At 38.8% G+C, this 13,031-nt stretch overlaps 1 protein-coding gene across 2 annotated transcripts in view; it reads right to left on the bottom strand.

Moving 5' to 3' along the window:
• Positions 1–13,031, bottom strand: part of Sfmbt1 (Scm-like with four mbt domains 1) — a 77,056-nt gene that overhangs the window by 30,050 nt on the left and 33,975 nt on the right. For both annotated transcript variants that reach the window (XM_013030787.1, XM_013030788.1), the window contains 4 exons: positions 5,520–5,608; positions 3,626–3,872; positions 2,004–2,098; positions 1,247–1,348 (listed from right to left, as the gene is read on the bottom strand). In XM_013030787.1, coding sequence (XP_012886241.1) covers positions 1,247–1,348; positions 2,004–2,098; positions 3,626–3,872; positions 5,520–5,608 — 533 coding nt within the window. The remainder of the gene's footprint in view (positions 1–1,246; positions 1,349–2,003; positions 2,099–3,625; positions 3,873–5,519; positions 5,609–13,031) is intronic.

Raw genomic sequence — 13,031 nt, 5'->3', positions numbered from 1 at the left:
TTTTAATTAAATATTTTTCATGTGATAAATTAAGTTTTAATCTTCCTAATAATTTAATGAGGTAGATATCATTATCTCCATTTTACAGATAAAGAAAGCGTTTTGTGTGTGTGTGTGTGTTCGCGCGCGCGTGTGTGTAATGAGGTTTGAATTCAGGAACTGGGCACTGTCTCAGCTTTTTCACTCAAGGATGGAGCTCTGCCATAGTTCCACTTTCAGCTTTTTGCTGATCAGAGGGGTCACATGGACTTTATCGTCCAGGCTGGCTTTGAACCATGAAATTCAGATCTCAGCCTATTGAGTAGCTAGGATTACAGATGTAATTCATGAACGCCTAGCTGGAAAATGAGTTTAAAGAAAGGTAAAATAACTTAGCTTGGGTTACCCAGCCAGGAAGAAACAAAACCTGGCTCCAAACCAAGTATTCAGGCTTCAGACAAAATTTAGCTTCAACTTGGTGTCAGTATACTAACTTTTCAGATCCTTAACCAATTTCAAATGCCAAATGGAGAAGTTAATTAAGTCTGGCTCAATATTCCACATCTCTCCAGATTCCACAGTGTTAGGATCCAACTTAAAAGTTTAAAATTCCTCCTTGCTCTGGGAATAATCTTCTACCAGACAAGGAAAAATTAAATCTGAACAGGTCAGATGAATCATTATCCAAACAACTATTCCTAAACTCACACTTTACTGAGTTCTACTTTTAGTAAATGGGCTTCTGCACTAGTTCAAAACTGAATCCTTTTCCTTACCTAGTAACTCAGTAACTAGGCTTTAATGATGTGCAAATTTTATAGTTACTCCAAACAAAGGCCTTATTTTTGTGAGTTGACTGAAAGATTAAAATCTGAATTGTAGTACACTAGATCTGGTGACACCAATTGCCTGTTCCCTACATAATTCTTCATGTCAACCAGCTCTGCATCTGACTGGACGGTGATGATACTGCCTGTTACAGTTACCCTGACCTGCATACCAGTCAAACCTCTTCTAGTTATATACAGTTAGACTTGTGCCAAATCTCACTCCTCTGGTGCCTAGGCTCACTGCTTTGGTTGGTTAGAGCTACCAACCTCAGAAGAAGGAATGGGCCACAGAAAACTGATAATAAAAAGTATGCACACAAACAGTTCTGACCTCACAAATGAGTTGGATTAGTAGAGTCTGAAGATGAAATCACTACAATCTCCTCAACCATACACCCTGATGTGGACTCTTAAAAAGATAATTGCTCCCATTTTACCTTAATAACTGTAGCAGGAGAGATCCCAAAAGGAGACCAGGGGTCCACAGCTTCCAATTTCATATTTACAGAGAATGTATGAATACCAATAACTTTTTTGTCCTAGAATGCAAACATCAATAGGAATAAAAACACCATGCTTTTACATTAATTTTATACTCATGTGTAGCTGAATCTAATTACTTAAATAATGGAACTGCCCAGCTTGTGGTAAATCCTGTAATTATCTTCCCAGGAGAAAAAAGAAACAAATCAGGACAAAAAAAAAATAACACAGAAAGTAATCCACTCTACCTCTCTGGAACATAAGGACTATCTGGAGGAAAAAACTCAATTTATTTTATAACAAGTTTATTCTATGTACTCAAGAGCAGGAAACATTCAAATTGCTTTAAGAAAAGTGTGGGAGGGGATGGGTAGGGGGAGGGGGGGCATGAAGGTGGGGGTGGGAGATGGGAAGGGGAAACAAAGGAGGAAGCAACAATGCTTGATAAGAAATGTACTCATTAGCATGCCCATATAATTTTAACTCCTCTGTACGGTATTTTCACAATAAAAGAAAAAGAAAGAAAAGTCAGGAAGAAACTCAGGCAACTGATCGAAGAAAATAAGGGTCCTTGTCCCTCCGGCCTGAAACCCTCTTGCAGCAGTTAGGGCACTTTCCTACTTCCAGGTATTATTTTTCAGTTTTTAATGTCCTCAACTTGTTTTTCTCTACAGTAAAGAGAACACTACTATCATATGCTTTTGTTCTTACCTTAAATAAGTAAGATGGTAATGGTTCTTTCTCCTCCTCTTTCACTTTGGTCAAAATCTCTTGCCACTCAGCTTCATTTTTCAGATGTCTGATGGCTTTAGTAGGATAAGACAGCACACTTTAGTTGAAAATAAGAAAACCTATTCAATTTTTAACTATTATGCAAGCATTTGTATAATTAAAAAAATGGGCTTTCTACTGGGAACAAGAGGTTAAGCCACATATGCCATTCTCATACAAAACAACTTACATCTCAGTTCGGCACCTAGACAGTTAAATTTTGTGGAAAAAAAGCCTAAGACTGCCTGGGCGCTGGTGGCTCACACCTGTAATCCTAGCTACTCAGGAGGCTGAGATCTGAGGATCACAGTTTGAAGCCAGACTGGGCAAAAAAAGTCCCTGTGAGACTCTTAACTACCAGAAAACTGGAAGTGGAGCCAGGCCCTGAGTTCAAGCTCCAACACACACACACACACACACACACACACACACACACACACACACACCCTACCCAGGCCCTGAGTTCAAGCTCCAACACACACACACACACACACACCCTACCCAGGCCCTGAGTTCAAGCTCCACCACACACACACACACACACCCTACCCAGGCCCTGAGTTCAAGCTCCAACACACACACACACACACACACACACACACACACACACACACACACACACACACACACACACACACACACACACACACACACACACACACACACACACACACACACACACACACACACACACACACACACACACCCTAAGACTGGAAGAATTGCTTTGTACATAAAGCAATAATCATTCAGCTGGCCACGGTAATGTGGGCCTAAACATCCTAGCTACCGCAGAAGCACTAAATAGGAGGATACTGGTCCTGATTAGCTGAGGTAAATATTATTCAAGATCCAATTTGAAAACTAGTAAGCAAAAAGGTTTGGGTAAACAAGCACCATGGTTCCTGCTTATAATCCTTCTCAGGAGACTTAGATCTGAGAATTAAGGTTCAAAGCCAGGCTGGCTAGACTTCTCTCTAATTAACCAGCAAAAAGCTGGAATTGGAGGCATGGCTCAAAAAAACAGTAAACACGAGGCTCTGATTTGAAGCCCCAATACTGGCACCAAAAAAGAAAAAAAAAAGGGCTGGGGATATGAATCATGGTAGACCTCCTGCCTAGGCAAGGGCAAAGCCCCAAGTCCAAAACCCCATCTCCCCCGCCCAAAAAAAAATCATTCCAAATGGGACATAAAATAACTGCAAATTGATTTAAACAACAATTTGATTTAATATTAGAATTTCCTTTAATCAACATTTGTTGCGAACTCAATTTGCTACATACTTCTATCTAAATGCTACATAAGGGATTTTATCACTTTGTGTTGAGTTAGGATAGTCTATGAAGTATATCAGTATGTGTAGTAAATTATAGGTGGAATAAAATCAAAAGCATAACACATTTACTTGAACAAACCCATATTAATCTGTTGTAATATCTCTATTATGTGAACAAAGGCTATCACAAAATGTAGAAAAATGTATTTTTCAGGCTCACAGAGAATAATACCAATATAACAATAATGTAATAGTTAACAGAAAAATGCTGTTATTTCTATTCACCTGATGGGGGCTGAAGCTCATATCCCTGTTGAGCAGCCCAACCAATGTGATGAAGAAAAGGATCCAAGTAATACAACCATTGCTCCAAATTGTCAGGACTCTCAAGTCCTTCATAACGCAGCTTCAGCCGTCCCCCGATGTTTTCTACTACAGTAACAATCCAAGTGCTTAAAGAATCCTGAAAAGCTTGGCATTCTAGCCTGGATCCTGGAGCAATGAGATCTAAAGGATTTCTTCCATTACGGAGCTATACATTGAAAAAGTGAAACAAAATAAGTTAATCTAATCGTAAACCTGTCTTCACATGTTTATCCATTTGAAAGCCAATGACACTGAGTACTATTATTCAAGTCCCTTACAGTATTATTTCTAGGTAACACAAAAATGTTTATATTCAAGAAAATCTACCTAGTCCAGTAAGCTTATTCTAAAAAGAAAATCTAGTTTTCTTTAGTTTCACTTAGTAAGAACTTTTAAGCTATCACCATTACTTGTCTCTGATTATAAAAGCAAATATAAGCCAGGTACTGATGGCTCTAGCTACTCAGGAGGCTAAGATATGAGGATAGTGGTTCAAAGCCAGCCTGGGCAGCAAAGTCCCCTGTGAGACTCTTATTTCCAATTAGCCACCAAAAAAACTGGAAGTGGCTCAAAGTGGTAGAGCACTATCCTTGAGCAAAGAGATCTTAGGGATAGCACCCAGGCCCTAAGTTCAAGGCCTATAACTGACCAAAAGAAAAATATGATCATTAAAGAAAAATATCAAATATGTCCATCCCACTTCTAGGAAAGTGCCACAGAAAATATTTTGGCATACACTATTTTCCTATGCACAACTCAGTATACTTCTGCCTCTTTCTTTCCTGTTTTCTTTTGTCCAGAGTGGATACTGTTTTTCAATTTGTTCTTCTATAAACATCATAAATGTCTTTCTATGATGTAAAATTTTGAATTGTTTTCATATTCTGTATTATAAACAGGCAATAAAATATCTACTTCTGATGACATTTTGCTTGCTTTTTATTTCTTACCTGTTACCAAGGATCTAATGTACATAGCACTCAGCCACATTATGTTTTTTGCTGTCTACCTAGATATATATTAAAAACTCACCTGAAGCAAAATGGATACCTGCTCAGTTCCAGAAAGCTCCCTCCTCACACACACCCCCAAAAAAACCAACTTTCTAACGGTAAAAAAGTAAGGAAAAATGGATCTTAACATGCCAGCAACTAATTTAGAAGATTTTTAGACATGGGAATAAGCTACCACTTTTCAACCCAAGGCTAAGTGAAACATTCCTATATCTATGTCCATGACTCTAGTACTTTTTATTTGTATTAGAATACTACAATAGCAACCAATCTTGTATTCCTTTGGAGGGTTTTCCGCACTGATTTGGCAAATGATTAATTCCTTCTGAGGATTTTCCTCACTGTTTTTGGTGTGTGTGTGTGTGTGTGTGTGTGTGTGTGTGTTTGTCAAATCATGGGGCCTGAAGGTTTTCCACACTGATTTGGCAAATGATTAATTCCTTCTGAGGATTTTCCTCACTGTTTTTGGGGTGTGTGTGTGTGTATTTGTCAAATCATGGGGCCTGGGTGTGTGTGTGTGTCAAATCATGGGGCCTGAACTCTGGGTATGTGTGTTTGTCAAATCATGGGGCCTGAACTCTGGTGTGTGTGGGGGGGGGGGGCGCTGGGCCTGGGCGCTGTCCCTCAGCTCTTCAGCTCAAGGATAGTGCTCTACCACTTCAGCCACAGCACCACTTCCGGCTTTTCTGTTCACGTGGTGCTGAGGAATCAAACCCAGGGCCTCATGCATGCTAGGTAAGCACTCTACCACTGAGCCACCTTCCCAGCCCCTCACTGGTTTTTTACACAGTAATACTCACGCCCTCTAGCAGTGGAACTGGAGGACTGCATGCTCCCAGCAAGGTCTGCTGCAGAAAGGCATCCCAATCAGATACTTTGTCTCTGATGCCTACAGAGGGAAGAAAGGACTGCTCCTCAGTGTTCCACCCACAAAACACAAAGAAATCAAACATGTGGAAATGGCTTAGAGATATGTTTGTCACTCTAAGTTCTAACCTTCAAAAATCTTGCTTTAGATGGACACTTTTCACTTAGTTTAGTAAGAATTGCATGCAAAACAAATAGAATGAATTGTATACCAACAATTCTTAATAAAAAACTTATCTAAAAGTTGTCTATTTTATTAAATAAATTTTCAAACACATTAAAAATAGAGAAAAGGCAGATGCTGGTGGCTAATGACTGTACTCCTAGCTACTCAGAAAGCTGAGATCTATGGGACAAGAAAGTCCAAGAGACTCTTATCTCCAATTAATCACCAAAAAGCCAGAGGTGGAGCTGTGGCTCAAGCAATGGAGCACTACCTCTACTCTCCCTCCAAAAAAACAAGCTCAGGAACAGTGTCCAAGCCTTGAGATCAAGCCCCAGGATCAGTGCGCAAGCATGCGCAAATACACACACACACACACACACACACACACACACACACACGGTATAATGAATCACACACACACACACACAACACACACACACACACACACACACACACGGTATAATGAATCCTCATATACCCTTGCTTCAACATAGACATGCTAGTTGTTTGTTACTGTCTCTACCACCTTCATACAACAAAGGACAGAACTGAGCAACCATGACTTACAAAGCTAAAATTTGTACCAAATGGCCTTTTACAACAATCTGCCAACACCTGGCTTATGCTTTCATTCCATTCTTACCCAATCAAGCATTACTAAAAAGACAATTCTAAATGGTATATAATATTGTCCATAAATATTTCAGTATATATTTTACAAAGGAAATTAATGCTTTATCTTATCAGAGTATGACACCTTTAAAAAGTTAGTAATTCCCTAATATCAAATGTCTAGTCCATGTTCACATTTCTTTAGTTGTCTTATAAATAGCTTCTTCAATATGTGTGATCATATTAGGATCCAAAATCAGATCAGTATGTGGAAAATGGCTGATGATCTAAATTTCACTTGTACTCTAATCAGAGCTGAGCATTTACATGTCAAAGGCCCCCAGAACACACGGATGCCAAAGAACTCAGCCCACCTAAGCCAGATGTCAGTTAGGATTTCACAAATCCAATCCAAAACACAGGAGGTATGTGTGCAAGGGTCACCTGGGTTACCACCCATCACTTAGCCCAACAGAATCTCAGATTGGTCTCTCCAAAATCTTCTTGATGATCTGAAGCATGTAAAGCAGAGAAGACCTTTGGGAGAAGTCCCTTGTCCTGTTCCCACCCATGTTCCTGCCTTCATGGTCCAACAAAAAATTCATTTGTAGGTACCTTCTTCTCCATACCCCTACCCTTTTTGTTGCAGTATGTACTTGACTCAACTCTTTCCTATAATTTTCAGAGTCTGTTTCATTGGCTGCTTCTTTATGACAACCCCTACTCTTTTCTATAAATCTGTATTCAGAGCCAGAGTTTATCAAAATCAAGTTTGCTCTTTTTGGAGGGGAAAACAAGAAAATTTTTACAAGTGGAGTTATATACTTCCATCAGAAGTACATCAGGCTCATCACTGGTAGCTCATGCCTGTAATCCTAGCTACTCAGTGGACTGAGATCCGAGGATCACAGTTCAAAGAGAGTCCAGTCAGGAAAGACTGTGAGACTCTTACCTCCATTGCTCAAAAGCTAAAGACAGCATCCAGGCCCTGAGTTCAAGAACCAGTCTACCAGCACATATATACACAAAGTACATCAGATTTGGTTGTCTGTACTTCTGTGACAATAGCTTTTAATGATTAGATGAGCTATAAATATAGTTCATCTATTTATAGCTTCTGTATATAGGCTTACCAGTAGCTAAAACTGGTAATATTAGTTCCTTCTTCACTGACAAACACAAATCCTTATGAAGAAAAACTTGCCTATAATCCAATCTACTAAAAAAAGAATTTGTAGAAGATCACGGTCTCACCTTAGCCCAGGCAAAAGCACAAACCCTATCTAAAATACAAACTAAATGTAAAAAGGTTGGGGTCATGATTCAAATGATAAACCACTTGCCTAACAAGCACGAAGCCCTGAGGTCAATTATCAGTACCACCAAAAGAGGGGGAGAAAAGAGAGGAGAAAGAGGAGGAAGGGAGAGAAAGAAGGGAAGGAAGACAGGTAAGAGAACAGAGGGAGGGGAGAGAGGGAAGGTGAGGAGGAAGTGGACGGAGGAGAGGAAGTGAAGAGGGGGAAGGAAGAAGTGTTCTCTTCAGCAACTTATTATTGTAAAGCAAAAGTTCATTAAAAAAAAGAAATAACAGATTATTCTCTTTATTCTTTCTCTAAATCTACCAGCCCTTTAAATAATCAATTAGTTCCCTTGAATCCAGCAAAGGCTATTAAGTGAGGGGGCTGTTTATTTTTTTTGTGGTGATTTTTTTGGGGGGGGTCCGTTCATGGGGCCTGAACTCTGGGCCTGGGCGCTGTCCCTCAGCTCTTCAGCTCAAGGCTAGCGCTCTACCACTTGAGCCACAGCGCCACTTCCGGCTTTTTTCTTTTTGCTTATGTGGTGCTGAGGAATCAAACCCAGGGCCTCAGGCATGCAAGGCAAGCGCTCTACCACTGAGCCACCTTCCCAGCATGAGGAGCTGTTTAAAAGATTTCACTATGCTGGGCACTGGTGGCTCACACTTATAACCTAGCTACTTAGAAGCTCTGAGGATCACTGTTCAAAGCCAGCCTAGGCAGGAAAGCCTTATCCCCAATAAACTGGTAATGAAGTTATAGCTCAAGTGGTAAAGTTCTAGCCTTGAGCAAAAAAGCTCAGGGACATTATCTAGGCTCTCAGTTCAAGTCCTAGAACCAACAAATAAAGACTTACTTACATGTAGATACATACATACATACATTCATACATATATACATATTCACTATAAAGTAATAAGCTAAATCATATATATTAGAAACCACTGTATCTATTGTCATTACTGATATTCAAATTATTTCATCTTTAACCAGAGGAAGTCTCTTCAGCTTGATTTTAAAGGTCTTTTGACATGATATAGTCATTGGTATCTCTGTTTCTTTTGCGTATGACAAGATGCTTCAGTCTCATGGGTACATTTCTTGTCTCAGACAAGAAACAGCAACCATGCCAGGCATCAGTGGCTCATGCTTGTAATCCTAGCTACTTAGGAGGATGAGATCTGAGGATCATGGTTCAAAGCCAGCCCAGGCAGGAAAGCCTGTGAGACTCAACTCCAATAACCACCAGAAAACCGGAAGTGGCACTGTGGCTCAGGTGGTAGAGTGCTCACCTTGATCTGAAGAGCTCAGGGACAGCTCCCAGGCCCAGAGTTCAAGCCCCATGACCGATGGAAAAAAAGAAAGAAAGAAAGAAACAGCAACCAATTTGTTCCAATAAAACTGATATTTAGAGATCACAATCAAGATGCTGGGAGTGTGTGTGCCACTACTGGTTAATATTTCTAGGTGTTTCGGTGCCTAGACCTATCAACTTGCTCTTCAGCATCTTCTTTTAGAAAAGATAAACACATCAGGATTTTTTCAGCACAATTCAGAAAGACTATATATATTTTTTTGGGGGGGGATCCGGTCGTGGGACCTGAACTCTGGGCCTGGGCGCTGTCCCTCAGCTCTTTAGCTCAAGGCTAGCACTCTACCACTTGAGCCACAGCGCCACTTCCGGCTTTTTTCATTTTGCTTATGTGGTGCTCAGGAATCGAACCCAGGGCCTCTGGCATGCAAGGTAAGCACTCTACCACTGAGCCACCTTCCCAGCCCAGAAAGACTATTTTTTTATGTACTTACAACTACATCTATATTTCCCTCCTATTGTGCCATAGAGCCTAGCTCCCAATTAGACATTATTCTGCTTTATTTCACAATAAACAAATAATTACTTTAAACTAACATAATCAACTATCACCAAAAAAAAAAAAAGTATAGTTCACTTCTACTAAGGATTCAAATTACCTTTTTTTGAACTCAACCAAACAGTTGTTCTCTGTGTGGTTTTCCTGTCATTTTCTTTCAGTTTTTGGAATTGCTTTTTCAAAGATTTCATCTGTTTTATAGTTACATAAAATATCTACATGATTCAAAAGTCAAATCTACAAAATAAAGGATATTCACAAAAGCTTTCCCTATTACCTTTATTGTTCTTTTCTTTCTCCTCCTCATTTCCAGAGAATACGCTTGTAGATACGGCTTGTTTCTTCTTGACAATAACTTTTATTGTTATAAAATACTCTTGTTTCTATGCAATGTTTTCCCCCTCTGTATTCTGCCTCTGTCACATAACAAACTGGTTTGAAACTTCTGTTTTCTTTTTCTATTTGTTTGTATACCCTTGCCCAACATTTTATTTTACTCTTGTTTTTTCTTTTTTGTAATAGTACTGAGGTTTGAACTTGAGCATTCATGATTGCTAGGCAGGTGGTCTACCATTTGAGCCATACTCCCAGAACTTTTTTGCTTTAGTTGATTTTTCAGATAGAGTCTTGTGCTTTTTGCCTAGACAGGTCTTGAACTGTAATCTTTCTACTGATGCCTCCCATAGAGCAGAGATTACAGGCATGGAGCTGGGGTTTCACTAACTTTTTGCCCAGAGTAACCTTGAACAAAGATCCTCCCAATTTTCACCTCCCAAGCATCTAGGATCACAGGTCTGGCTAGTCCTCCCTATTTGTTACTTTTTTTTTTAAATTCTCTCTCTCTAAACAATACTGAACTTGGTTCTCTTCCCCTCCCCACCTTCTCTTTCAGCATCTTATATCAGGTAGTATCCTTTTTTGCACCCAGTTAACACTTAAAGGGTAACTACTTAAATTACATAGGTATAGATATTTTTAAGGCCATAACTGAGCTTATGCCACTATTCATATGCTCTCCCTCATTGTCTTTCTTTCTTTCCTTTCTTTCTTTCTCCTTCCTTCCTTCCTTTTCTTTCTTTCTTTCTTTTTTTGTTGGTCCTGGGGCTTGAACTCTGGGCCTGGGTGCTGTCTCTGAGTTCTTCAGATCAAGGTGAGCGCTCTACCACTTGAGCCACAGCACCACTTCCAGTTTTCCAAGTGGTTTATTGGAGATAAGAGTCTCATGGAGTTTTTTTCCCTGGGCTGGCTTTGAACCACGATCCTCAGAGCTCAGCCTCATGCGTAGCTAGAATTACAGGTGTGAACCACCGGCGCCCGGCCATGTTGCATATTTTTAAAGTGACATTAATCAAAGTAAGTATGAAACATACTATGTCTCTTTTATACCATTGTTTAATCAGTGCTCCCAGCTACACATGTACTTAAATGTCTCCTTATCAGTTCTTATGTTAGCATCAATTAATTCATTTTGCTTTCTGAAGCTCCTTAAAAGAAGTTCAGAAGAATAGTTTTCCTCCAATCCTTTACATGTTCCTAGCAGTTTGTATATAACCTTTATTCCTAAAGTTTGGCTTGACTAGATATAAAATCCTCTCAAATACTTTCACTGAATTTCTTAAGTTTGTTATCCTATTATCTTTTGGCATAAAACCACTATTGTTAATAACCAGTGACACTGTGCTTTCCTTTCTTGTCAAGAAATTTGGTATTTTTGCCTAAATAATAAAAATATTTTAAAATTTCAGCAGTTTGAACACTTTTTTCTCATTAAAATGGATCTTGTTAGGTAGTCCCAGCTGACCTTGAAGTCCTAAGTGCTCCTGAATGCAAGTGACCATCCTGCCTCATCCTTCCAAGTAACTAGTGTTACAGATGCACACTACCACACCCAGGCAGAATTCATTTTGGTGTAATCATTCTCATGTGACTTCTTAAAATCATGAGATTTTTATGGACATATTTTAAATAGACTTATATTTCAGTTCAGTTTACTTAAAATATAGTTAATAACTTTTGCTTGTATCATTTCTTTGGGTTTTATTCAGATACCTACATTTTATGCATGTAAATCATTTTAAACTTCTTTTTTAATATGATGCCTACATATGAGTTAAATACTTTAGAAGTAACACAAATTCTCTATGGCTAATAGAATTTAAGGAGAATGAAATGACAGCTATGCATGCAAATCTCCCAAATGTCAAACTCATTTATATAATTTGTGTATTGAATTTTAAGATTTTAACCTATTTTTGCGATTTTTCTCAAGTCCTTTTAGTTTCTTCATTTGCGTTGTATTTTAAAATGTTTTTCATCTTTTTCTCTTCAAATATTGTCTGTGCTGTTGTTTCTTTCCTGTGTTTTTACAGTTTCCATATATAATTTTTTTACCTGTTTAAGTTCTACTTTTTCTTTTTTCAAATCTCCCTTTTCTCTTTCCTTTCTCCAATTACCTCATGTTTTTGGATTTTTATAAATTTTATTTATCTCTATCATTATTACTACTTTAGCTTATTTTGTTTGTTATTTTTTTTTGAGACAGGATTTCACTATGCCTCCCAGGCTACTCTGGAATTTGTGATCCTCTCGTTTCTACCTCTTGAGTGCTAAGAATACAGGTATGTATAGCCATATCAGCTCTTTTAGTTTGTTTTGAAATGTTCTTATCTGACTCAATGTTTGTTTCTGTGTGATTATATTTCTCTTGAGAAGATTTTTATTCTACTCTTCGCTTCTTTCATTAAAATAATCTTCTTTGTAATTCAATGAAAATGCTCCTTTGGTTATTGATTAAATAAGATGTATTTTCCCATACTCTCAAGATAAGATTGTGGGTCAGTAACTTCCTTTCTCTATATTTCCCTCTTGTATTATTTTTTTACAAAGTAAAAAACAGGGAGTGCTAGAAGCCATCAGATCTTCACCTCTAAATACTACTCTTTACCGAAAATCCAGACTGCTTGGGGAAATAGCTGATTTCAAGCCTAAGACAGAAAAGCTTATTGAACCAGAAGAAACTATGCAAGGAATAAAGACACACACACACACACACATGCGCGTGTGCACACACACACACACACACACACACACACACACACACGAGATAAAGCAGCCAGTTTAAAAAGGTATCCACTTGTCAATCTAGGCAAGCTTCATCAGTCAAAAAAAAGTAATGATAATGAAGCGTTTTAACCCATTGAATAAAGTAAGAATCATAAATCCACATAGACATACACACATATATATACACACCTATATAAATATATGTATTCAAAAATGTAGAAAAATGCTGGGCGCCAGTGCTTGTGCCTGTAATCCTAGCTACTCAGGAGGTTGAGCATTAAGGATTACAGTTCAAAGCCAGCCTGGGCAGCAAAGCCTGTAAGACTCTTATCTTCAATTAAACACCAGAAAACCAGAAGGAGCACTGTGGCTCCAGTGGTAGAGTGCTGGCCTTGAGCTGAAGAGCTGAGGAACAGTACCCAGGCAGTTCAAACCCCA

The sequence above is a fragment of the Dipodomys ordii genome, unplaced genomic scaffold, assembly GCF_000151885.1.
Source record: "Dipodomys ordii isolate 6190 unplaced genomic scaffold, Dord_2.0 Scaffold132, whole genome shotgun sequence".
NCBI classification, from domain to species: Eukaryota; Metazoa; Chordata; class Mammalia; order Rodentia; family Heteromyidae; genus Dipodomys; species Dipodomys ordii.
This window is presented reverse-complemented; position numbering and strand designations above follow the sequence as displayed.